The 24,431-nt window shown below is 46.3% G+C and overlaps 1 protein-coding gene across 7 annotated transcripts in view; it reads right to left on the reverse strand.

The window, feature by feature from the left end:
• Positions 1-10,640: 10,640 nt before the first annotated feature.
• The window catches only part of LOC126488055 (zinc finger protein 175-like), a 62,028-nt gene continuing 48,237 nt past the window's right edge, over positions 10,641-24,431 (reverse strand). For 3 of the 7 annotated variants that reach the window (XM_050121246.1, XM_050121243.1, XM_050121249.1), the window contains 3 exons: positions 18,769-18,895; positions 18,480-18,629; positions 10,641-13,524 (listed from right to left, as the gene is read on the reverse strand). In XM_050121246.1, the coding sequence (XP_049977203.1) occupies positions 11,990-13,524; positions 18,480-18,629; positions 18,769-18,895 (1,812 nt within the window). In that variant the 3' untranslated portion in view covers positions 10,641-11,989. Of the gene's footprint in view, positions 13,525-18,479; positions 18,630-18,768; positions 18,896-20,040; positions 20,258-23,624; positions 23,775-24,431 lie in introns of those variants that run through there. The other 4 variants (XM_050121247.1, XM_050121242.1, XM_050121248.1 and 1 more) reach the window with 3 other exon arrangements.

The raw sequence follows: 24,431 nt of genomic DNA on the forward strand, positions 1-24,431 counted from the left end.
AAGGCTGGTGTGGGAGCTGCCCCGGGACTTCCAAGAGTAGAACGGCAGGGCTTTACTGTACCTGGTTCTATTCTTGATCCTGCATGTCTCCCTCTCACTAGCCCTCATCCACAACCCAGAAACCTTGGAGTCTGGCTGTGCCAGTCACCTAATATGCTCAGTGTCCTGGGTCTGTGAGCAGGGGATGCCTGCTACCTACTGGATGTCAGCTCTCCTCACAACTCAAAGATTACAACTAATCTCACCTTCCAAGAAATGTTCCTTGGAGTTAGTATAACCATGGAGAAAATAATCCAGATAAATATGTCCCTTTGGTTGCTGGGCCAGGGTTGGGGGGACCTGTGGTGCCTGTCTAAGGCCTGGCTAGTACATGCTAGAACATGGCTGAGTACTCGTAGCTCTCTAAGAGGTCTGGTTTGTCCATAGCAGAAATGGTTCTGGTGGTTGCCAGGGGGAGAGGGGGGCAGATGTCAAGGTCCTGCTTCTCAGGTCCTGTCTTTTCTTCCTTAGGTAAGCATATAGTCACTGGCACATGGAGGATGTGAGGCTCAGATTCCCAGTGCTGGATCCTTAGTGCTGAGGGGCATAGCAGAGGAGTTTAGCCCCGCTCTCATCAAACTATTGCGATAGAAGGTTGTGCAGACAGGCGCAGCAAGGATAGGTTATGAGGAGAGCACTAACATGGACCCCACTAAGGTTTCCTAGCACTCAGTGGTGGGGAAGAACACGCAGAACACACACAAGTGCTGTGAGATCTCCATGGATGCTAGAGCTGTGAGAACATGCTCTAGTCTTAGCACCAAGTGTGAGCTCGGCAACCCTTGTCTATACACATTGCTCTAGCACTACAAGTCAAAGCTGATCTAAAAAGCCCCACTCTCCAGACCACAGCAGAGGCCTATGAATGACGAGTTGTTCCTGGAGCAGAAGAGCTCATGTCTATTATTACTGGCGAGCTTGGTGCACGGGGGTGGGGGTGGAGAGTGGAGTTAGGCTAGAAGAGAAGTGGCTAGACATCTGCACAAGGCAGCTACTACATTCTCAAATGCAGCATGGCATTGGGTAGCTTTGGACTAGCCTCTCCACTGTGGCATCTGCAACAAAAAAGGTTGCACACAAGGGACTAGTCTGGGCCCCGTGAAGGAGAGGGTCACTATGGGAATGACCTGTGTCCTAAGAACGGAACATCTCAAGGCCTCCTGTGCTCATTTCTGGGGATAGAGTGCCAGGTTTGGGGGCATTCCTTTAGCAAAACTATCACTCATCCAGACTTCACTTTTTTTTTTGTACCTCTTAACACCAGACAGCCCAAAGGTGAGAGCAGAGCTGCCCTTGTTGGTCCAGGTCTCTGGTTCAGGAATTCCAAATGAGGGTATCTACTCTAACCTCAGCAGGATCAACTCTGTGGATATTGGTGAAGAGGATCAGTCCAAATATCCTGATTCTGAGAGTGAGCCTACTACAACACCTAAAATCATCTGGGTTCAGGGACCTGGCCCAAGAACTGCCCCTGGTATGAGATGCTTGGCGACTATTGCAATTTGATCTGGTGTTGAAGGTCTTACCTCATTCGGTTCATAAGGTACTGACTGATTGACATAAAACCACACTCAGTCAGGACGCATCATGTAAGAATTCCCAGTCAGGGCAACGAAGAGGCTTATCTTCCTTGTAAATTCTCTCATGCATGCTAAGTGTTGCCTTCTGATGGGAGGCCTTCCCACAATCGCTGCACACAAAGGGTTTCTCTTACATATGAATTCAGCGGTGCATAAGTGGAGAACCTTTTACAGCCACCGTATTTGAGGCTTCTCTGCTGCATGTAATCTATGACGGAAGAGCTCTCCAAACTGAAAATGCAGTATCTACATGCAATAATTTTGGTGATGCACGTTTAGTTGGAATGCATTGCTAAATAACTAACCACGGTTGCTGGGATGGTTTCAATTCTCCTCATACTTGCTATGCACGGTGGGACAGTTCCCACAGTAATGGCATCCCTAAAGCTTTGTTCCCATGTGGTTGCCAATGATGACCATGATGGCTTCTAGAGGAAGTGCTTTTCTCATTTGTGACAAACAGCCTCTCCCCAGCGTAATAAGTAATGTCTCTGCAAAGATGGCCTTCCTACGTTGAGAGCACACGTATGGTTTCTCACCGTGTGAACTCACCGGTGACCTCGGAGTTGGCTCTTAGAAGCCAAGGCTTTCCCACAGTCACTGCATACGTAAGGCTCCAGTGTGAATTCTTGGCTATATTCTGAGTACCGACTTCTGACACAAGGCTTTCCCACAGTCACTGCATACATGGTGTTTTTCTCCTGTGTGAGTTTTCTGGTGTAGGCCGAGAGATAATTTTCAGCAGAAGGTCTTGCCACATTCAGAACACGTAGGAGGTCCCTCCTGTGTGAATGTGACCATGCGCCTTTAGGTAGCATGTTTTACTAAACCATTTTCCACAGTCCTGACAGACATGAGGCTTCTCTCCATTGTGAGTTTGATGATGCGATGTCAACTCGGATTTCTGGAGAAAGGATTCCCCACATTTTTGACATACAAAGGTCTGTCCCTAGTGTGAGTCATCTTACGTGTATGGAAGCCCGACCTGGCACTACAGGCCCTTCCACATTCTGGGCACACACAGGGTTTCTCTCTTGTGGGAATTCTTTCGTGTACTTGGAGTCGGACCTGAGCAGAGAAAGCTTCCCACAGTCACTACATTTGTTGGGTTTCTGCCCTGTGTGAATTCTCTGGTGTGTGCTGAGGACTGACTTCTGGTTGAAGGCCTGCCCACATCCAGAACACACATAAGGTCTCTCACCAGTATGAATTCGATTATGTATCTTCAAGTGGATTCCATTCTATTGCCAAATGAGTTCCCACAGTCATGACGTTCATAAGGTTTCTCTCCAGTGTGAGTTTGATGCACCTGCAGGTGGGATTTGTGGCGGAATAATCTCCCACGGTCTGGCCACGCATGAGGCTTCTCCCAGTGTGAATTTGGTTATGCAGCTGCAGGTGGACACCCGAGTGGAACATCTCCCACAGCCAGGACATTTGTGAGCCTTCTTCTCTCTTCTATGAGTTCCTTGATGGGATGTCAAGTCAGATTTCCTGAGGAGAGCTTCCCACATCTGTGACGGACAGGTCTCTCGCTAGTGTGTGCTACCTGGTGTTGATGAAAAGCCGAGCTGCCACTGAAGGCCTCTCCACACTGAGTATGTGCAAGTGGCTTCTCTGGAGACTGACTTCCAAGTTGTTTAAGTGGTTTCTCACGGTTAGCTTCTCCAAACTGATTGCCTTTGTACACTTTCTTCCTATGAGCAATCTTACATTTAGCATTGCCAAAGCCTTGTGTGAGAGTGGAGCCAATGTCACAGTGTCATCAAGCGGTTTGGCAATTCTGCTTTGATTCTGACTCTCTGCTTCCAGGGTAGGATTAAAACCTTTTGCAAATGAACATGTTGGAAGTACTTCCTGGGTAGAAACGCAACTGTTCCCCAAAGCAATGGTTTCCCCAGACTCTCTACATTCACAGGGGTGTCTGTGCTCAGTGTTTTACTATTGAGGAAGGTGTCAGGACTCAAAGGTGGGATTTGATTTTGCTGATCTTTCTGTAGGATAGACACCCCGCCGCAGCTCTTGTAAAACAGAACACCACGAGCCACCTACTGTGATTTTACTTGCTGTGTCATTTTGACTGAAACTTTCTGAGAAGCATCCTGTGATGGAGTGCCAATCCCAAATTCCCTTCTGGGAAGAGAAGATGAAGGAATAGGCACAGTAACAGGATGGAGAAGGAAACACATAGAGTGAATGCAAGAAATCCGAGCCAGAGACTAAGTAATGCTGCTGCTGACAACAGTGAGAACACCCCACAGCCTGTGTGGTGTGTCAGACACTCATCTTCACAGCACCCAGCAAGCGCCAAGCAACTACGTCATGGACATACCAACGTCGGCAACTATACCCACTCTCGCTTTTCAAGAGATTAAACAAACTGAAAAATTGCCAGCTTCCGGGAATGACCAAAATTACCCAGCTCCTTTGCAGGGAAGATCGGGTTTGGAGAAAGGCAACCAGATTAACTTTACATAGAGCATACAGATTCCTAGATGTAGATGTAGGGAAAGCAAGGGACAGGATGCTCTTAAAACAGAACCAAGGGTGGAGCAGGGATCAGGGCAGAGGGTTTTATTAGCTGTGGAGAAATGCGTAGTAATATCCTTTACCCATTTCATGTGCTTACAATTTTTGTTGCATTTTTCCTTTTTTGTCCTGTGTTGCTGGGAATTAATCCCATGGTCTTACTCAGGCTACAACCATTTTATCCTAGAGCTAGGACCCAGACCCTGATATTTTCACTTTTATTTCTCTGGATTTTTAGATAAGGTCTCATGTAGTGTAGGTTAGTCTTAAATTAACTATGTGGCTGAGGGTAACCTTGAACTTCTGGTCTTCCTACCTCCACCTCCAAAGTGTCGCAATTACTCTGTAATTGCATGCCCAGCTACATTTTCAGTCCTAATTAGGAGCTTTACACATATATTGGTTTTGCTTATGCTCTTGATCTTACATTAGGCAGCCCAAGACATACGCTTAAGTACCTCTAACTTTTCATGTTGTGCAGTTCATATAAATGTACAAATTTTTTAGTTTACTACTAACGATGTCTAATGTAACCTATCAGAACTGAAAACTGCTGATACGCTTTTCTATAACTCTCAGATATATCTTACTCACACGGACATGGAAATATTCAATCTGCTCTAAACAGTTTCCTCACATCCTCTACCCACAACTTGCTTGCTCTGCTTCTTCTTCCAGTTCAAAACTGCGAGGAATAGCACCTGTAAGTGGGCGTCACCTGACATCTACGGTGAGATGACTGTGTCTAAATTTCAAAAGCCATTACTCTCTAGACCTTCATGCTGGCTCGTATTTCAGACAGCCCTTCATTAAACAGAACAATGATACCAAGGATAAGGCTCTTTCCATCTTATGCCACCATTAGCTGGATTAGAATGTCTTTCTTTCAGTTTCCATAAACAGATATTGAAAAGTACCTTCTGAAATAGGTGAACATATTATCTTCTGCCTATCTTTGGAAATTTAATTCTATCTATCTATCTATCTATCTATCTATCTATCTATCTATCTATCATCTATCTATCATCTATCTATCATCTATCCATCCATCAATCATCCATCTATCTGTCCAAAAATAGCGTCCTCAGACTTAACATTGATGTGACAAAATTTCAGTGAAAGCTCATCTCAGAAAATGAAGGGGAAGGTGGTGAGATAGCTCAAAAGGTAAAGGTATTTGCTGCCAAGCCTGACAACCTGAGTTTGATCCCGGGAACCAAATGGTGGAAGGAGAAAACCAACTTCTGTAAGTTGTCCTCTGACTTCCACACATGAGCCTTTGACATTCTTTCACACACACACACTAAAGAAGGAGGCTGCCTTGTGGGAATGGTCCTCCAAGCAGTTAAATACAATGGCAGATACAGAGTCAGCACCAGGGCTGCAGAAACAGACAAAGGAGCCATCACAATACAACCGTGACTTTCAGTGTGACTGGGTCCTTTGAAGCAATTCCCACAGGAATGCACAACCATAGGAACATTCAGGGAAATGAAGAATCCAGTAGAGAAAAGAGCATCAATGAATATAAGGGAAAAAATGAACAGGAACAGGGCAAAACCACATGACTACAAATAATACAAAAAAGCAAAATGAGGTGCTCTATTAGAAAAATAAAATTAGAAAACAAGGTCTATTTATATATCATTTGGGTGATACATAAATCAATCTGCCTGCTGTCTAAGGTGACTGACAAGATGTGCAAACACAACCTTCTGTGTTCATGGACCATAAGGAGGATGAGGTAGAGTTATTCAACTTAGGCACCCTGATCTCCACAAAGAAGCCAGCCAGTTCTTAATGTCCACTGCAGACCGAGTCTTACAGTGTCCCCACATCTGTGTTTATAATATAATGCATCTGGCACTGATAGCAGATACTGGAAGGTAGGAATCAATCTACATGCCCACTGGGCAAGAAAGTAGGCTGATACTGGCCCCAGAACTCTAATCTGATCGAGGTGGGTCATTTGTCTATCTGTTGCTTTCATTGGTTAATTAATAAAGAAACTGCTTGGCCTCTGATAGGACAGAAAATTAGGTAGGCAGAGTAGACAGAACAGAATGCTGGAAAGAAGGGAAGTGTGAGGCAGAGTCGCCATAGCTCTCCCCTCCAAGATGGATGCAGGTTAAGATCTTACCGGTAAACCACCACCTCATGGTGCTACACAGATTATTAGATATGGGTTAATCAAGATGTGAGAGTTAGCCAGTAAGAGGCTAGAGCTAATGGGCCAAGCAGTGTTTAAAAGAATATGATTTGTGGGGACTGGAGGGATGGCTCAGTGGTTAAGAGCACTGACTACTCTTCCAGAGGTCCTGAGTTCAAGTCCCAGAAACCACATGGGGGCTCACAATATAAAGAATATGATTTGTGTGTTGTTATTTCAGGTATAAAGCTAGCCAGGCAGCCGGGAGCCGGGGCAGCAGGAACGCAGCCTGCTGCTCCTTCCACCTCTACCTGGGTAATGGACACCTCTGGTATACAAACTCAGCCTTCCTCATCTGTGCTCTTTCCTTTTTTGATCCTGAAGATGACTTCTTCACTGGGAATGGCAGGTCCTGTGACTTAGAAGGATGCTAGATTTTTAAAAATTATTTTTTATCAATAGCTGGAGAGAGAGCTCAATGAACGTTTAGTTGTTGGGTGGCTGTTACTTCTCTGAACTATTCACTGGCGAGTGAGGATGAGAAGAGAATCTTCTGGAATGCAGCTCTGCACCAGCTGCACAGGAAACTCTGGGGTCTTCCTAGTGGTCATGCCTCTTCACCATGCTGAGACGTGCTTTTCAGTGAGACAGCTGCCCGAGTAACTGAAGCCCCTTAAGTAGCCACAGAAAACCCACATTTACCAAGCTGCACAGGAATGGAAAAATCCTCTTGGTCTGTGGTTAGTTGCCTTCTTCAGTTGGGTTGTAAAACACTGACACTACAGGAAGTCACTAGATGAAGAACCCAAGAGGCAGCAAGCACAATGCTTGTCATAAAAAGATAAGATGGGGCATTTGACTAAACCATTTCAGAAACTAGGAGCCCAGGACCTGCTGCCTCCAGTGTCTGTCTCTAGTTCTGGAGATTTGAACCTGGGAAAGGTCCTGCTTACCCCACACGACCCATCCTACTCCTGTGCTCCCAGTCTCTGGGGCTCCTGGAATAATTTCACATCGGCAGACATGTCTTCATTGGTTTCTACTCTTGGTATCTCTTGTTAGAAGATTTGATTTCCACAAGAGCTGGAAGCTGGGTAGGCGACTAGAGATTGTAAGGAGAGCTGCTGGGCAGAGGATGCAGTCTGGATGATGGGGCATGACCATGGATCTGTGTTGCATTAATAGGAGCGGCGGGGCTGCGTCCCTGGCACCCAGCCGCCCGCATGGCTAGCTTATGCCCGAAATAATTACATGGAAACTGTATTCTTTTAAACACTGCCTGGCCCAGCTAGTTCCAGCCTCTTATTGGTTAGCTATTACATATTGTTCTAACCCATTTCTAATATTCTGTGTAGCCCATGAGGTGGCTTACCAGGGAGGATCTTAACCTGCGTCTGTCTGGAGTGGGAGAACCATGGCGACTTCCTGACTCAGCTTCTTTCTCCCAGCATTCTCTCTGTTTACTCCACCCACCTATGTTCTAACCAATAAAATGGGCCAAGGCAGTTTCTTTATTATAATTAACCAATGTCCTTCCTCCATCAGATCTGCAGACACTGGACAGTCCTAGGAAGTCATGTGACCACTGATCCAACATCAAACGCTCAGGATCCAAGTGAAGGCCACTGTGCAGACTTGGCAGAGCAGGCTCAGGAGAGTCCTACTCTTGTCACCAGAGTCTAACTCGGTTATTGCCAAGGTGAGGATGCAGGTGATGTTCGCTAGCTCTGGGTGGGGGTCTGATGACGGATAAGGCTCATTAAGACCAGGCACCAGCCCAGCACACGGCAAATATGCATCAAGACTTCATTTAAATTTCACACAACCATTTCAGTATAGACAATAACCTTTAATATTGAGACTGGATGCTATTCCTTAATTTGCCCTATGGTCACCGAGTAGAAGAGCAGGCAAGGATCAGTCTCAAAGGACACAGTCTTCCCATTGCCTTCTTGATTTAGAAGCTCATGAGAGCAATAGCCACTTCTGGTTCCTATTCCCTTTTTAGGCTAATTCTGTGTCCATCCATGGCATGCCACACAGCCCATTTTTTTTTCCTGACATATCACTTAAATTCACAGACCCAATCTCTTGTGTGCACCAGGTCCTCCATTCACAGACCACTTCATGCCGGTCCAGAGGGAGTGGCCCCTACACCAGAATGCGGACATCAACACCAATAATCTTCAGTATCCTTGGATCACCACCAAACTACAGTTTTACCTTCCAGTCACTGAGGTATCTTAGGCTCCTAAATGTCACTACCTTGAAAGTCAACAGATATTTCCCAAAGAATCTAATTTGCTGGTTCCCGGAGACTCAATCCCAAACATGGTTCAAATAACATGTCCCAATATGGAAGCAGCATCATTTTAGTCACCTGTCAATCACACACACCATGCCCACGGGGTTAGAGGACAGCACTGGCCCATGCCCATATACGTGTCCTAAGGCCACAATTAGGACTAATAATCTTTTTTTTTTTTTTTAAGATCTTGTCTTTTGAGCTCCAGCGCCCGGCAGGACTGGAAAGCCCTGGTACCTGCACAAAGCATCACACCCAGCTCTGCTGACTGGAGCCCATGTGCTTCCGTCCCGGCTTTGTTCTCTCCCTCTGTGGGCTTACCTCTGGAACGGAAAAGAAGCATAAAGACAAAACGGAGACTGGTTGTCTTCTCAGTTCTAGCCCGAACTGTGAATAAACTAGTTTGCCCATTTTGACCTTCTTTATGCTATTTTTCTCCTGTGGGCCAGTGTTTGTCCACAGAAGTCCAATCAGTGGACCAATGACTAATGGGCTCACTGGAGTATAAACCCTAGCGTGGGTGTTGACTGGGCTCACTGGAGTATAAACCCTAGCGTGGGTGATGACTGGGCTCACTGGAGTATAAACCCTAGCATGGGTGTTGACTGCATCTCTGGAGCTCACTGGACAATGTGTAGGCAGCTTTATGATCAGAGACTCTCTCATGCCCAGTGGTAATTATTACTTTAGAACCTTGAGGAGAGGCTGTTACAAATCTTACATTTCAGTAACTTCAGTTTGTAAGATGTTTCTGGCATCTTTTAAATTTTTGTTATTTTGAATTACATGTGTTGGTATGGGTACAACACAGGGAAATGATTGCTACAATTTCCCACAAACTTTAAAATAGTTTGGTAACTGTATGCCTTAAATCATTAACTACAGAGACTTAGTTCAAACCATCATTTGAGATTTCTTTCTGTGACAAAATGGTCCTTTAAAAGACTAACACAGGGCCAGGGAGATGGCTGTTAGTAAAGCCATTGTCACACAAACACGAGGACCTGAGTTTGGCCCCAGGAATAATTTGTAATCCCAGTGATGTTGAGATGGGAGTTGAAAACAAGTAGGTCCTTAGAGCTCGCTGGCCACCTAGGTTAGACTTCTTGGGGAGAGTGCGAGCCAATAGGAAACTTTTTCTCAACAAAAAGGTGTCTAAGAATCGACACTTGATGTAGTCTCTAGACATCTTCACTTCTGTGGACACACATCTGAGCACACCAGCCATCATAATCTCCATGGGGACAGCTGTGGACACACATCTGAGCACACCAGCCATCATAATCTCCATGGGGACAGCTGTGGACACACATCTGAGCACACCAGCCATCATCACCATGGGGACAGCTGTGGACACACATCTGAGCACACCAGCCGTCATCTCATCTCCATGGGGACAGCTGTGGACACACATCTGAGCACACCAGCCGTCATCTCCAAGGGGACAGCTGTGGACACACATCTGAGCACACCAGCCGTCATCCCCATCAGGGTTGCTGTAATTACATTTAAGAGACCCTAAGGTTGGGTCTGTTGTCTGTTAATGCCCTCATAGGAGGGGTGTGGAGGGCCACTGATCCCTCACCTGGTATCTCAACATTCCCCTCCCTGCAATTTGAGTCTGTAGCCTCATGGTCTTGTTAGATGCTGAAGTATACATTAGAGTAGAATAATTGAAGAAGGGATGTCATCTATGCAGTTATGGGGATGTTGAAATCTATGTTGGGGTGAGATTTTCTAAGTAGTGTGGCTTCTTTGGGATCCAAAGCTCCTGAAAGCATCCCTCATGCTCTGTAAGTATGTCTAATAAACTCACCAATTCCCTAAGTTGGGCTTCGGGGGAGAACTTGGGAGGAGGTAGAGACTTGTCTTCTCAAGGTAAGATTTCTCATAGTACACAAGACCCACAGACAAGTGTACCCAAAGGCATGCATACACACAGCAATGCATGCATATTGATATTTGTACTTCTCCTTACAATCCTTCATTCTTTTTTCCTTGGGTATAATTTGCATATTTAAAATAAGCAATGCACAGCTATAATTAGGTGTCTTTATTTAAATTAAAAACATGGATAAAACCCAAAGCTGAAGGGTCTCCATGACACAGGGCAACAGGATATCTGAGAGGAGTGCCAACCATCTATAGGTTAGCAGAAACCAAAGGCTTTGAACCCTTGCAAGTAAAGATATATGGACAAAAGGGTTTATTGCATGACTCACTGAGTCACACTACAGCTTCCATGACAAGACTGGTTTTTCTTTTTCTCTTCAGGGTGGTTTGCAAGAGCGGAGAGTAGATACAAAGGGATGAGAAAAGAACAGGATTGAGATGCATGATGCGAAAGACACAAAGAACTTTTTTACACTGTGACTGGTTTAATAAAAAGCTGAATAGCCAATGTTGGCTGAGGTTTTCTGTCCTGCCTGGTTCTGAGTCATTCAGTCCCAAAGAAATCACACAGAGGTCTACATTAGTTATAAACTGATTGGGCCTAGTAGCTCATATTTCTTATTAACTCTTATAACTTATATTAGCCCGTTATTCTTGTTTATGTTAGCCATATGATTTGGTACTTTTTTTGGTTAGGCAGTCACATCTTGCTTCCTTGAGGCTGGGTCATGACTGCAGACTAGGACTTCCTATTTCCCAGAATTCTCCTGTTCTCATTGACCCGCCTCTACTTCCTGTCTGGTTGTCCCCACCTATACTTCCTGCCTGGCTACTGGCCAATCAGCGTTTTATTAAAATACAATTGACAGGGTACAAACCATTGTCCCACAGCAGGCCAATAGCTAGACAAGATTTCAGGGAACAGCGGATGCTGGGAAGATGGTGACATCGCCAGCCAGACACAGAGCCAGCAAGATGGGCATTATGGAGATGAGGTAATAAAGCCATGAGGCAGAAAGTAAACTAATGTCAATGGGTTAATCTAAATTACAAGAGCTAATTAGAAACAAATCCAAGCTATCGGCCAAGCTTTCATAATAAAAAGTCTCTGTGTCATTTTTTTTTTTGTGAGCTGGTGGCCCCAAAAGAAAAGTCTGTCTACAAAGAATAAGCAAAAAGTTTTTTAAAAAAATTAAAACAAAACCAACCATGGAAAAGGATTTAATTTTGTGGGAAAGTCTTCCACAAGAACACAGTATCTGTAAGAACAGGGTGAGGTAGGAGTCCCTGGGTCTACTGAAATCTGACTAGCGTCTGAAGGACTTTGTGCATTGGAACCCATTTCAGGTCTCTGCACAGAATGAAATAGATGGACCTTCAGTTGTTGAGAACTTTCCTAGTCCATCACTGGCAATGTTTTCTTCCATTTCCATGTGGTGATAGCCTTCGGCTGGCGTGGAGACAGAACAACTGCACACACACACACACACAGCACTAAGGGTTCTCAGCAGTGTGAGTTTGTTGGTGAGATGACAACTGTGACCTGCGCAGGAAGCCTTTCCCACACTGGTGACAGAGAAAGGGTTTTTCACTCCTGTGAGTTCTCTGATGTGCCTGTAAGGAAGACCTGCCGCTGAAGGCCTTCCCACACTCAGTGCACACGTATGGCTTCTCACCCGTGTGGATTCTCTGATGCTCGTTCAGTTGGGCTTTAGATGACATGGCTTTCCCACAGTCGCTGCATGCGTAAGGCCTCTCCCCAGTGTGAATTCTCTGATGTGTACTGAGAACTGAGCTGTGGCTGAAGGCTTTCCCACAGTCGGAGCATATGTAGGGTTTCTCGCCAGTGTGTGTCCGGTGATGTACTTTAAGGTGGGATTTCCTTCTGAAGGACTTCCCACAGTCACAGCATTTGTATGGTTTCTCACCAGTGTGAATTCGATGATGCACAGGCAGGTGGGATTTATTACTGAACAGCTTCCCACAGTCGGGGCATTCGTAAGGCTTCTCCCCTGTGTGAAACCGGCTGTGCTTCTTCAGATCTGATGCATAAACAAACAATTTTCCGCAGTGGCTGCACGTGTAAGGCTTCTCCCCGGTGTGAATTCTCTGGTGTGTGGTGAGGACCGACTTTTGGCTGAAGGCTTTCCCACAGTCAGAACATACATATGGTCTCTCACCTGTGTGTATTCGAAGGTGCACCTTTAGGTGGGATGCATAGCTGAATGATTTCCCACAGTCGTGGCATTTGTAAGGCTTCTTTGTGTGGACTTCCTCGTGCACCTGCAGGTTGGATATCCTTGTGAGTGGTTTCAGACAGTCAGGACATTCAGAAGGTGTCTCTCCTCGGTTCGTTCCTGGGCAAGAGCTCAACTCAGAGTTTTGGAGGAAGGATTTCCCACATCTGTGACAAATAAAAGGTGTCCCACTAGTGAGAGCCACTTGCTGCGGGCACAAAGCTGGCCTGGCCGGGAAGCCCTTCCCACATCCGGTGTATCCGACTGGCTCGTCCTGAGGAAGAACGCCATGCTTCCTGCGTGGTGGCTTTGGGCTGAGAACCTTTCCTTTCCATGTTTTCTCCTCTCTGTCAGGAGCTGCACACAGAGCATTAGGCGGGCTTCGCGTGAAGAGCGGACAGGATTCGACAATGCCATCGGGCTGCCTGGTGGTACTGCCTTGACATCCACTGTGTGCTTCAAGGTTAGGGTTAGGCTGCAAAGGTTTCTCAAATGAGCAACACTCTGGAAGTCTCTCCTGCGTGGAAATAAGGTGGAGATCTAAAGGAACGGACCCCCCGGGCGCCTCACACTCGTAAGTCTCGTCACGCATCAGTGGTCTCTGGGTGAAGAAAGCAGCGGAACTCAAGAGTGGGCTCTGGTTTGGCTGATCCGTCCTCGTAGGGTCCCCATCCTGCCAGAGCTCCTCTATAATGGAACAATATGCACCACATTTATGGACTTCTTCAGAGAAATCATTTGGAAAAGCAGCTTTCGCACAAATTTGATGAGCCGAGTCACGCTCTGATTCCCCTGTGAAGAAAAGAGATGAAGGAGCAGACACAGTGAGCATGCTGGGGAAGGAATCAGCCTGAACCAAAAGAAGTCTCTGCCAGGTAGTAACGACGCTGAAGATGGAGACAATGGTGAGAAAGGCTATCATGGCCCTTGTAACGCCCCAACCCTGATGTAACACGGCACCTGCGTGTGTTGTACGCATCCAGTAGAGTCACTATCTAGGGCAAGCACTAGAGTGAACAGTTGTTTTCTAGAAGAACTTTGACCTTCAAGAATTATTGTGGAAAATAGTAGTTGTTTTCCATGATTTGTGGAATTGTTTTTCTGAGAGGATGTTACAGCCTTTGCATGACTTTGGTCACAAGATGCTTCTGGCACGCCTGAGGCATTTAGATTACTGGGTACTGCAAAGGGTACACAATAAGGACTAAGGGAGCAGGGGTGTGACAATTTCCTTAGGAGAAACAGAGAGTAGATTAGGAACCTTGGCACGAGGAAACACTTCACCCGAAAAACAACTCTGTGTAACAATCAGTAAATATGAATCAGTTCATCAGAGGCTGAGCTTTCCTACTGCCACACAGGCCCTAGAATTTTATCTTGAGTGACCTCTTTCTCTGACCGACTCGTGCAACCTAGAACAGCTGACACTATGAAGTGAATACGCGAGCTCTTTTAATCCTCACTACCACCCCACAAGGCATCTGCACCTATACTCTCTGTCTTCCTCATGAGGAAACGGAAGCAGCAGGCAGTAGATAATTTGTCGGGAAGACCTGGTTTGGTGAAAGACAATCAACTTACGCAGGAGGCCCGTGCTATAGACACAGAAGGATAAACAAGGGGAGGAAGCAGGCCCGGCTGCTACAGGCCCGGCTGCTGCTGGCACTGTCAACGACAGCCAACCTCAGAAGAAAGGGTTGTCAGCAGAGGCCTCCATTAGCTCGAGAAAAGCCTCTGACCATTTTCTCATCTGGTTAAATTTTTTTGTAACATTTTTTTCTTTCCCTCTGTTGGCAAGGATTAGCTACACACTTCACCCATGCTCCACAAGCCCTTCTCCTGAACTTTACACCCCCAAATTTTTGTTTTGTATCTTATTTATCTGTTTAATGTGTTTGTGTGCACAGGTGTACATCTTTACTCATGCATACGGAGGCCAAAGATTGAGTGTCTTCTTCAATCACTTTCAACCTTATTTTCTGAGACAAGGTCTGCCACTGAATCTGGAAATTGCCAGTTCAGCTAGAAATGGATGCAAGAAAGCCTCAAGGGTCCTCTTGCCTCGCCGACCCAGCACTGGGTTACAGGAGTCAGTTTCTGATGCGCATGTTAGGGACCGGACCTGGATCCGCATGCTTGCATAGCAAGCTCTCTATCAGCCGCGCCACCTGCCCAGACTGCCCACGCGTGTGCATGTTTCCTGTGTGACTATGTGTACACTTGTGGAGGCAGAAGCAGACTGCATGTGTGTGCGTGTTTCCTATGTGACTGTGTGTACACTCGTGGAGGCAGAAGCAGACTGCATGTGTGTGCGTGTCTCCTGTGCGACTGTGTATACACTCGTGGAGGCAGAAGCAGACTGCACATGCGCTATCTGTGCTCGTCTTTGCATGCGCACGTAGAAGCTGGAGATCAACTTTAAATCTCTCTCTAGTGTTCTTTCTTCTTTCTCTCTTTCTTTCTCTCTCTCTCTCTCTCTCTCTCTCTCTTTCTTTCTTTCTTTTCTTTCTTTTTTGAGGCAGGGTGTCTCGTTGAGTCGAGAGCTCACTATTTCAGCTGGACTGGCTACACACAGGCTTTTATATGGCAGCTAGGAACCCAAACTCAGGTCCTTACCATCACAGAGCAATCATGTTACTCACTGCTTCATCTACTAGCTACAACTACCAGATGTTCTTTGAGACGTGCTCACTGAATGTGGAAGACACTATTTTGGCTAGACTGGCTGGTAGACCTAGAAAATGACTATTGTCCTCTCATTTCCAGGCCTTAGTGTGGGGGCAACAAATTCTTAAAGACAAACTTTACACACTACTGTCCTTACTTTTCCTTGATACTATATTGTCAGCCCTTCAGCATCGATCTGGAATATTACAAACTCTGTAGCACAGGGATTCTCAAAAGTTTCTCCATAAATTGCCAATATTGGGCTGAAAAGATGGCTTAGCAGTTAAGAGCACTTGCTGATCTTGCAGAAGATCTGAGTTTGGTTCCCAGCACCCACACGACCACTCACAACCATCCGTAACTCCAGTTCTAAGGGATTCAGCACTCTCTTATGGCTCTGCAAGCACCAGGCCACACACGTGGTACACAGGCTACATGCAGGCAAAGCACTCATACATATAAAATAAAAATAAATACATCTTTAAAAATATATTTTATTTCTCCACTATATCTCAACAACCTCAACATAAAACAGTCAATTACTCCTGACTTGAGCATCCTCTCACTCAGCAGTTCTCACGTGGGTTCTCCTTGTGGGGGAGAGGTTGAATGACCATTCCACAGGGGTCATATGTCAGATAGCCTACATATCAGATGTTTACATTATGATTCATAACAGTAGCAAAATTACAGTTATGAAGTAGCAACATAAACAATTTCCTGGTTGGGGTCACCATGACATGAGGAACTGCATTAAAGGGTCACAGCAGTAGGAAGGTTGGGAACCACTGCTTTAACTCAACTAGGTTGCTTTGTCTGGTTCTTTATTCCAATTCAAAATTACTTCATGAATAACCAGCACAAGTGCCCTCAAAATCAACTCCCATGTCATCTCAGATTTGGGGTGACCCCCAAGAGCAGTTATTCTCTGCGTCCCCATGCTGATGGCTGCATTTCAAGCAGCCTCCCTTGCACATGCAGGACAAAGGTTCTAAGGATATCGTCCTGGTTCTCCTGCTGTTGTCCACAGCGTCCACTACCGTCTGCTTCCTTCCGTTTACTTTAGCAGACACTGGAAAATCTCCTAAATTAGGGGAAACGGTATCTTCTGCTTAGTTTTGGAAATTCAAGACATACAGTTTTTTTTTTTTAATTTGCTAAACTGCTGCCCACAAGGCTTATTTCTGAAACAACAACAAAACAAAATGGAGATGACAAACCAATCAACAGATTATAAGCAATGGGGAACACCAGCAGAGCAGACATTAACAGAGACCTGTCTATACCTGGCTCAGAGCGCATGTGAGGAAAACACTCAGGGTCATTTGCAAATTGCAAATACACAGCCACTGAAAGAGCTAGTGGGGTCTACATCTTACACAATAGTTGGATATTTGCGTCAAATCTATTAGGAAGAAGAGAAAGAAAACAGAAACGTTTGCTATAAGAGAAACTGCCAAGAGAATGTTAACTGAAAGTGAAACCCAAAAATCTCAACAGGACAAAAAGTCTAAATAAGGAAACAGGGAATTAGTTTGTACTGATCTCAGCAGAATTAAAAGGTCATGTAAACTGTGTACTAGAAAGTAGAAATGAGCAGGAACTGTGAAGTAATAAACTCAAGGACAAGAGCCCAGAAACAGAAATTCCACTTTCTAACGTGGATGAGGATGACCCCAGTTTCCCATGTTTCAAAACTAAGGAAGGGGTCAGTCACAGGACCAGTCCTCTAGACAGCTAGACATGGCAGGAGGCTCACTACACACAGAGACCACAGAGGCAACTCAGAAATCACAAGTCAAATGTGTCCTGGTTTCATTTCTGTAGCAGTGATAAAAACACTCGACACATGGCAATGTAAGGGGAGAAAGACTTACTTCACCTTACCATTCCAGCTTACAGCCCACCATTTCAGGGACTTCAAGGTTGCGGGAAGCCGAGGAAATGGGTCATATGACAGACAAGAAAGACTGAACACAGGCATAGCTATTACTTGGCACATTCTATGACCCAGTTCCAGGAACGGTGCTGCCCACAGAACTGGGTATTCCCACATCAAATAACGGAATTCCCCAGAGACAAGGCCACAGGCCAACCTAGACAACTCATCAAGACTCTTTCCAGGTGATTCTATGTTGTATCAACTTGACAAAAATAGCCACAGGAGGACTGAGAGGTCAGAATGGCTTAGAAGGCAATTCCTATAAGAAGTATGGCCAGGCCCACAAGATGGCTGAGTGGGGAAAGGTGCTTGCTGTCAATCAAGCCTGATCCCTAGGAGAGAAGTGACTCCCTGCGAGTTGTCCTCAGACCTCCACAGGGGTGAGTAGCATGTGCACGCCCAGGAACATAAACATATAATAGTAAGAAATGATTACATGGGGACATATGAAATAGGATTACGATGGTGCCACAGTTAGGTGGATACCAAAGAAGATCCAGGATGAAAAAAGACAGTAAGGAAGGGATAAATAGTGTAAAAGAATTAGGAGTTTTACCACACAATGATAAAACTCACAAAAAATAATATATACATAGCAATGCCTTTCCATGACAGATATAATGAGATACTCTAAATTAATTACGAAAAGATATCACAGGAGGGCCTGGAGAGATGGCTCAGGGGTTCCGAGCGCTTACTCCTCTTCCAGAGGACCAGAGTTCAGCTCCCCGCATCTTCATGGGTGCTCATAACCACCTGTAACTCTAGCACTCTTTGGCCTTTTCTAACACACACACACACACACACTCAAAATTTAAAAACTAAAACAAGGAACATTTGTTTTACTCATTACACAAGCAATATATTAACCACGCTGATAACGTCAACTGTTGACAACTAGGATGCACAAACAGAAATCCATGCGTGGTTTGTCTCATGCTCTCCAAACACGGACTGTGAATTTGTACAGACCATTAGAATGCAAATATCCAGTAAGCACCTTTCTGTCCCTGCAAATGCTCGTAACAAAATGTACAGTGTTTCCTATGAAACCCTAGGTGACCGACCCTACTAGGGGATGAGTAAGTCAATAGGCTGATGACACCTCTCACCTGTCTACCAGGTGACAGTCACTCACCTTGACACAGACACCTCTGATGTGGGAAATCAGCGTTCTTCATCCTGAGGATGGCCTCTGGCCTGGGATACCCTATGAGTTGCAAGGCTACTGGATCTGTTGCATCTTCGTAGGTCTTAGAGGGTATCCAATGAACTCTGTACTGGTTAACTGTAAAAGTCAACATTAAATAACACATAAAAAGGTGCTCAAGAGTGAAGTAAGGACAAAACAGAAATCATCACAGATTTCTGATATTCCACCAAGTTTTACACAGACCGCCCTGGATCCCCAGCCCAGCTGTGCTCACCCACTGCCAAGAGGTGGCTGTAGATCTCCAGCATCACATCCTGGTACAGGCGTCGCTGGGCAAAGTCCAGGTGCTGCCACTCCTCCTGGCTGAAGTCCACAGTCACATCCTCAAAGGACACCAATCTCTACACAACAGAAAGACACAATAAGGGGCTGGAGAGGTGGCTCGGAGGTTAAGAGCACTGACTGCTCTACCAGAGGTCCTGAGTTCAATTCCCAGCAACCACCTGGTGGCTCACAACCATCTGTAATGAGATCTGATGCCCTCTACTGGCCTATAGGATATATATAGGCAGAATACTGTATACATAATAAATAAATAAATTTAAAAAAAAGATACAGTAAGTAGCCATGAGTCTTTAATGATTTCCGCTCCCCAGGAAGTACCATTAAACTTTCTACAAAAAAAAAAAAAAAAAAAGATTTAATTTTTATGTTCAGGCCTAAAGACGGTATATAAAAATACCCTGCCATGTATTGTATACTACGTCTCATCCAACCCCACAGAGGATAGAATTTCTCCACCAAATATAAGCAGGATGACAGCTAGTAAGCCATGTTATGCTTGTCTAGAGTTGTGTAGGGTTCCTGGGGCTCACTGCTACAGTATGAGCTTCTACTCTTGGGAAGACTCGGATTGGCAAAACAACAAATGTAAGGACTCAGCGAGGGCTAAAACGGGGCGTTTTACAAAGGTGCACAGAGAAACTGGTGGGAGGGCAGATTCAGCAGTGGCTGCCATGCTCTGTAGAGCACACAGCTCAAACTGTCAATCAGATGCTTGCGGTAGGACAGGGTGAAAGTGTAGCGGCAGGAAGACCCATGCGAATTTGGGGAGCAACAGTGGGCTCTGGCGAGGCCTACATGCATCCAAACCCATCGCTGGACACAACCGGGCGGGGGTGATTTGGAGGTCCAGCTTCACAAACCACCTGGCAGCCACTCACCTGCAATACCATGATTAAGCCAAAGGAGCGCTGGTTCACCAAGCTAGACTTGGAGGTACCTACTTCTTTGTCCTGCCAGTCCCCTCAATCTGGGTGGACTAGAAACAGGACTCCCCAGGAGGTCATGGACGAGCAGACAAACCTGAGCCCGAGAAGCAGCACACTGGGCATGTCAGGAAATAATGAGGAAATGCTAGGGTTTCCATCCTCTGGGCTTCACTTAGATGGAGACTCAGGGTCACCTCAGAAACGGAGCTCACTTCTGGTACTGCCAATGTCTACCCCCAGTTCTGGAGGACAGAACCTGGGGCGCCTCTCCTCACCTCACACAATCCATACTGCTCCTCCGCTTCCAGTCTCTGGGGCTTCTGGCAGAAACCCCCGTCAGTAGACATGTCCTCTGTGCTGTCTCCTCTGGGTCTCGGATCGCCTCAGGATTCGGGTGAGCATGTGGAGCCTCTGAGTAGAGCTGACATGCAGAACTCAGCTGTGCTGTGCTAGAAAATCAGCAGCGTGAATGACTTGGCATGACCCATGGAGCTACAAAGACAAAGTCCTGGAAAGTCAGTGACCGTGGGTCACTCATACAACATTTGCCCTATCCAACAGGCATCATATAGACACTGCAGAGTAGTGAAAGCCCGACTCTTATTTTTCCCTTTTCTTTTCTTTTCTTTTTTTTTTTTTTTGAGCAGGGTTTCTCTGTGTAACCCTGACTACCCAACAGTTCACTCTGTAGACCAGGCTGGCCTCGGCAGAGATTCACCTGCCTCTGCCTCCTGAGTGCTGGGGTTAAGGGCATCCACCACCACACCTAGCCTAACTTTTAACTTTATGAAGATCCAGGAAACAAACAAAAGACAATGATTTTGAACTCTGGTTACAAAGAATTCGGTGCAGGTTTCCCACCCTTTAGTATGAGAAGACACTAAGCGATGTGAGCTTTCCAAAGAAAGGTGCAGTGTTCATAGGATTTGGGAATCAAGTCCTAGCACCTGCCTGGCAGAGAAGAAAATAGAGGCAAAAGAAGACTCTTTCTGCTTAACGGCATTCTGTCCTACCTCCAACATGTCATTTAGTTTAAGCTCTGCAGAGAATGCCAGCTGTTCCTTTATTTGTCCTGCCCAACATTTTCTTTTTTAGCCCATACTTATTCTTTAAGCATGCTGTTTTACATGTCTGAACCAAGTTGATTCCCAGCACCCACATCAGGGGCTCAGACCACCTGTAACTCAAGCAAGGGCTTCCACATGCATCTGTACCCATGGGCACAGTCCCCAAACAGGCACACATCATGCTATTAAAAGTTGAAAATAATTGACTAAAAATCAGCAAGTGTCAACTCAGTTTTATTTTATGTTTGCTCAGTACTCTCAACTGTAGTCTCCCCGATGGCTCACACCATCCCTAGAAGAAGGACAATCACGGGGACACAGCAAGGAAAGCTTGCGAGAGGAACAGAGACCTTGGCCCTGGAGTCCGACCTGCTCTTTGTGCAGTCAAAGATGGGAAACTCCAGACACTCCTTAAGCCCAATGTGTTTTCAAAAGGCGTCCAGGCAAAGACAGGGCATTAAGTTTTACTTGCTCAGGGCCAGAGGACATACTCCAAAAGATACCTCCTAAGAAAGTAAATCTGATAGTTCATCTTCAAACTCAAAGCACCCTGAATCAGCTTACTCCAGCTACACATGGACAAAAACATTAGACCCCTGCTACTGCCTGCTACCTAACCTCCTCAAAAGACAAAACAAACCCCAGACCCCTAGATATTCAGAGTAGAAAAGACTAACAGCAACCCGCACTCACAAGGAGGTCGTATGTCTACCAGCAATATAATAACAGGGGCGTGACATCTAGAGATGAGCATGGGGGATGGGAAGAATGAAAGTGGCAGTGGGAGGGGTAAGATCTCCACAACTGTGTCCTCCTCATGATTACTTAGCCAATTAGGCAAAAGAAGGTTTTAATTCTCTGGGCACTTCAATTTACATGACACTTCTGTAACCTACACTTGGAGGCAGAAGCAGGAGAATCACTGCCAAGTTTGAGGCCTGTCTGGTGGTTTAGACTTCTGCTTGGCTGTCTCTACCCAACCTACACCATCTGAGGAACCTGCCTCACTCCATTTTGAAGGCAAGGGCTGTATTGTTAAAAATAGGTTTCTGTCTGTTTCCAGGAACCTGACCTGCCCCAACTCATGACCTTGACTTGGTTTTGGTAACACGCAGCCCCAGAACCCTCCCTGATCCCTTGTGACCACTGGGTGAGGGCTACTGTTTGAGATTTTTCTCTACTTCCTCACTACCCCATTGTTTTAGGTAAATCTGCTTTGCAAGGCAGGCTGTGGTGGTGCACACCTTTAATCCCAGAACTGCAGAGGCAGAGGAAGGCGATCTCTGTGAACTCATCTATGTGGTCTACAGTTTTCCAGGACAGCTATGGCTACACAGAGTACCTCTGCCTTGAAACAAACAAAGATGAAATAAAATAAACTTGCCTTACAACCACTCACAATTTTACACCTTAAAAGCCCCAAGGAACGGACTTGGAGCCGCTCTCCCTAACCTGGCTTAGCAGGCAGGCACAGTCAGTTTTTGGGTGCACTCCAATAAAAATCGAGCTTGCTTCAAATTTGGCTCAAAATTGTAGAAGTGGTGTTACATTCTCACCTGATGGGATCGACACATCCCCCCTTCAGGATTGAAGGCTCAAAGATTTTTCTAAATGCATTGGTCTTCAATTCCAGAAACTGTAAAGCCCCTGAGAACAGACCACTCCCAGAGGAGGACCATTAGGCACCAGGATGAGGCTTCACAGTAGAAATAAACACCCAGGAGGAAAAAGATTGGTGCCCTTGGGCCTAGCACAAGGACCAGATTAACTTTCTGCGGGACCACATACACCATGACCAAGACTTCTTAATCATTTAAGTACACATGCAGCATCTAAAGGAGGATGTGGGCTATGAGGCCCTTCTGCTACACTAAGCAGCCTCCGTCTTCTGGGATCCCACTGGTACCATCTCCGAAGGCTAGGTACCACCTCGTAAGGGTAAAAGCCAGAAGCCATCACACCCTGCCAGATAACTTTATTAGGCGAACCTCTTGACCAGCAATCCCAAACCTCTGTGTCACAACGACTGACTGGGGTCCCTGGGTTCTTTACCACTTCTGCCCCATGTGGCTGATTTGAAGAAACTTCCCCTCCTCTCTCTGCTTTCAACCAATAGGGGCACCGTCAACCTGCTGGGGCTGTAGGGGGCCAAGCACTTAGCCTAACCCATATTTACAGCACCACGCTGCTCAACTGCTGCTCACAGATCGTAGCCAAGTCCACGGGGTCCCAAAGACAGGCTAGCACACACCTTCAGGGCCCCAATATTCAAACTGGTCACAGGAATTAGTACGTTTTAAATTTTTTCTTTCTCAGCACCTCCATATAGGAAATGTAATGGAGGTAGAGAAATGGCCCGAAGCCCTGGTTCCCAGCACCTGCACCCAGTTCCACTCCCTAGAGCCCGCAGCTACGACCTCGCGCGGACTGCCCCATCCCTTCTTTCAATCCTGACACGGCGTAGGCGTGGGCAGGCCGAAGATGCTGCGGCCCGGGTGTAGGGTGTAAAGTGTGAATAAACTCATTTTCCATCTTTTTCTCCTCTCGCAGGCAGACTCAAGCCTCAAGTCACGGCCATGCAAACACTCGCAGTCCAGAAGTCGATGCCATCGCCTTCACAGACACACACCAGCCCCAGGCTCCATCGCCTCCCTCAGCAATCCCGCTCTCCCTACTCCCACAGGACGCCCAGCCCAACCACGGCATCCGCATGCAGCTTCTGCACCCGTCGCTGGGCACAGACCAGCGCTCGGCAGGCAGCACAGCATCCGCCCTGCCCCGCAGCCACTCACCTCACGGCACCGCAGAGCGAGCTGTGCGCACTGCCCGCCCGGCAGCGACTTCCGCCCGCGGACTGAGGATTCCCCAGGGTCGGAATCCGAACTCCCACGGCGTCCCGGTAACGATAACAACACCAATACCGAACCACGTGAAGAACTAAGCGGAAGTAGGTGCTCCAGAACGCCTCTGGCCACACCTCAGCCTGACCCCGCCCCAGCGGAAGTCGGTATTGCGCATGGCAGTTACCGGAGTTGTCTTGCCCAGCAGCTCTCGGGAGGCTATGCTTTGCTGATAGTCATAGCGGTGTACATTCTGGTTCCTTTCCCCCACAAGACATTGTCATGGCCACGTCCGTATTCCAGTTAGACGGAAGTCACCGTCAGAGTGCTCTTTTCCGTACATGCATGGGTCACGTGGAATGCCACAGACGAAAAGTCTGAAGCTGCCTCACAGCGTCAGGGGATTATTCTCTGCGATGTACACGTGTCTAAGAGACTGATGTTTCATAGTTCTAAACTTTCTCTGTATTTTCACACGGACTTAGGGCTTTTTTTTCTTCTGATTTTCTAAAATTTGAAAACTAGAAAGGGTTATTGCCATGGAGGCGGGAAGCGAAGCCATGGGAATCATTAAAGGTCTGAAATGAACCTTTCTGTACACCATCCTGGAGATGTTATGGTTCCCTGTAGAAAAACATGTATCCTCACTTAGAGTTTAAAAACAAAACAAAGAAACAAAAATTAGTGCAGAAACAATGTAGAACAGGCCGGGGAGCAGAAAATGCGGAGAGGTCAGTCAGAGAGTGAAGAGAACTGTGA

This window comes from Alexandromys fortis, unplaced genomic scaffold (genome assembly GCF_014885135.2).
Source record: "Alexandromys fortis isolate MF-2015 unplaced genomic scaffold, M_Fortis_MF-2015_v1.1 scaffold_161, whole genome shotgun sequence".
Classification (NCBI taxonomy): domain Eukaryota; kingdom Metazoa; phylum Chordata; class Mammalia; order Rodentia; family Cricetidae; genus Alexandromys; species Alexandromys fortis.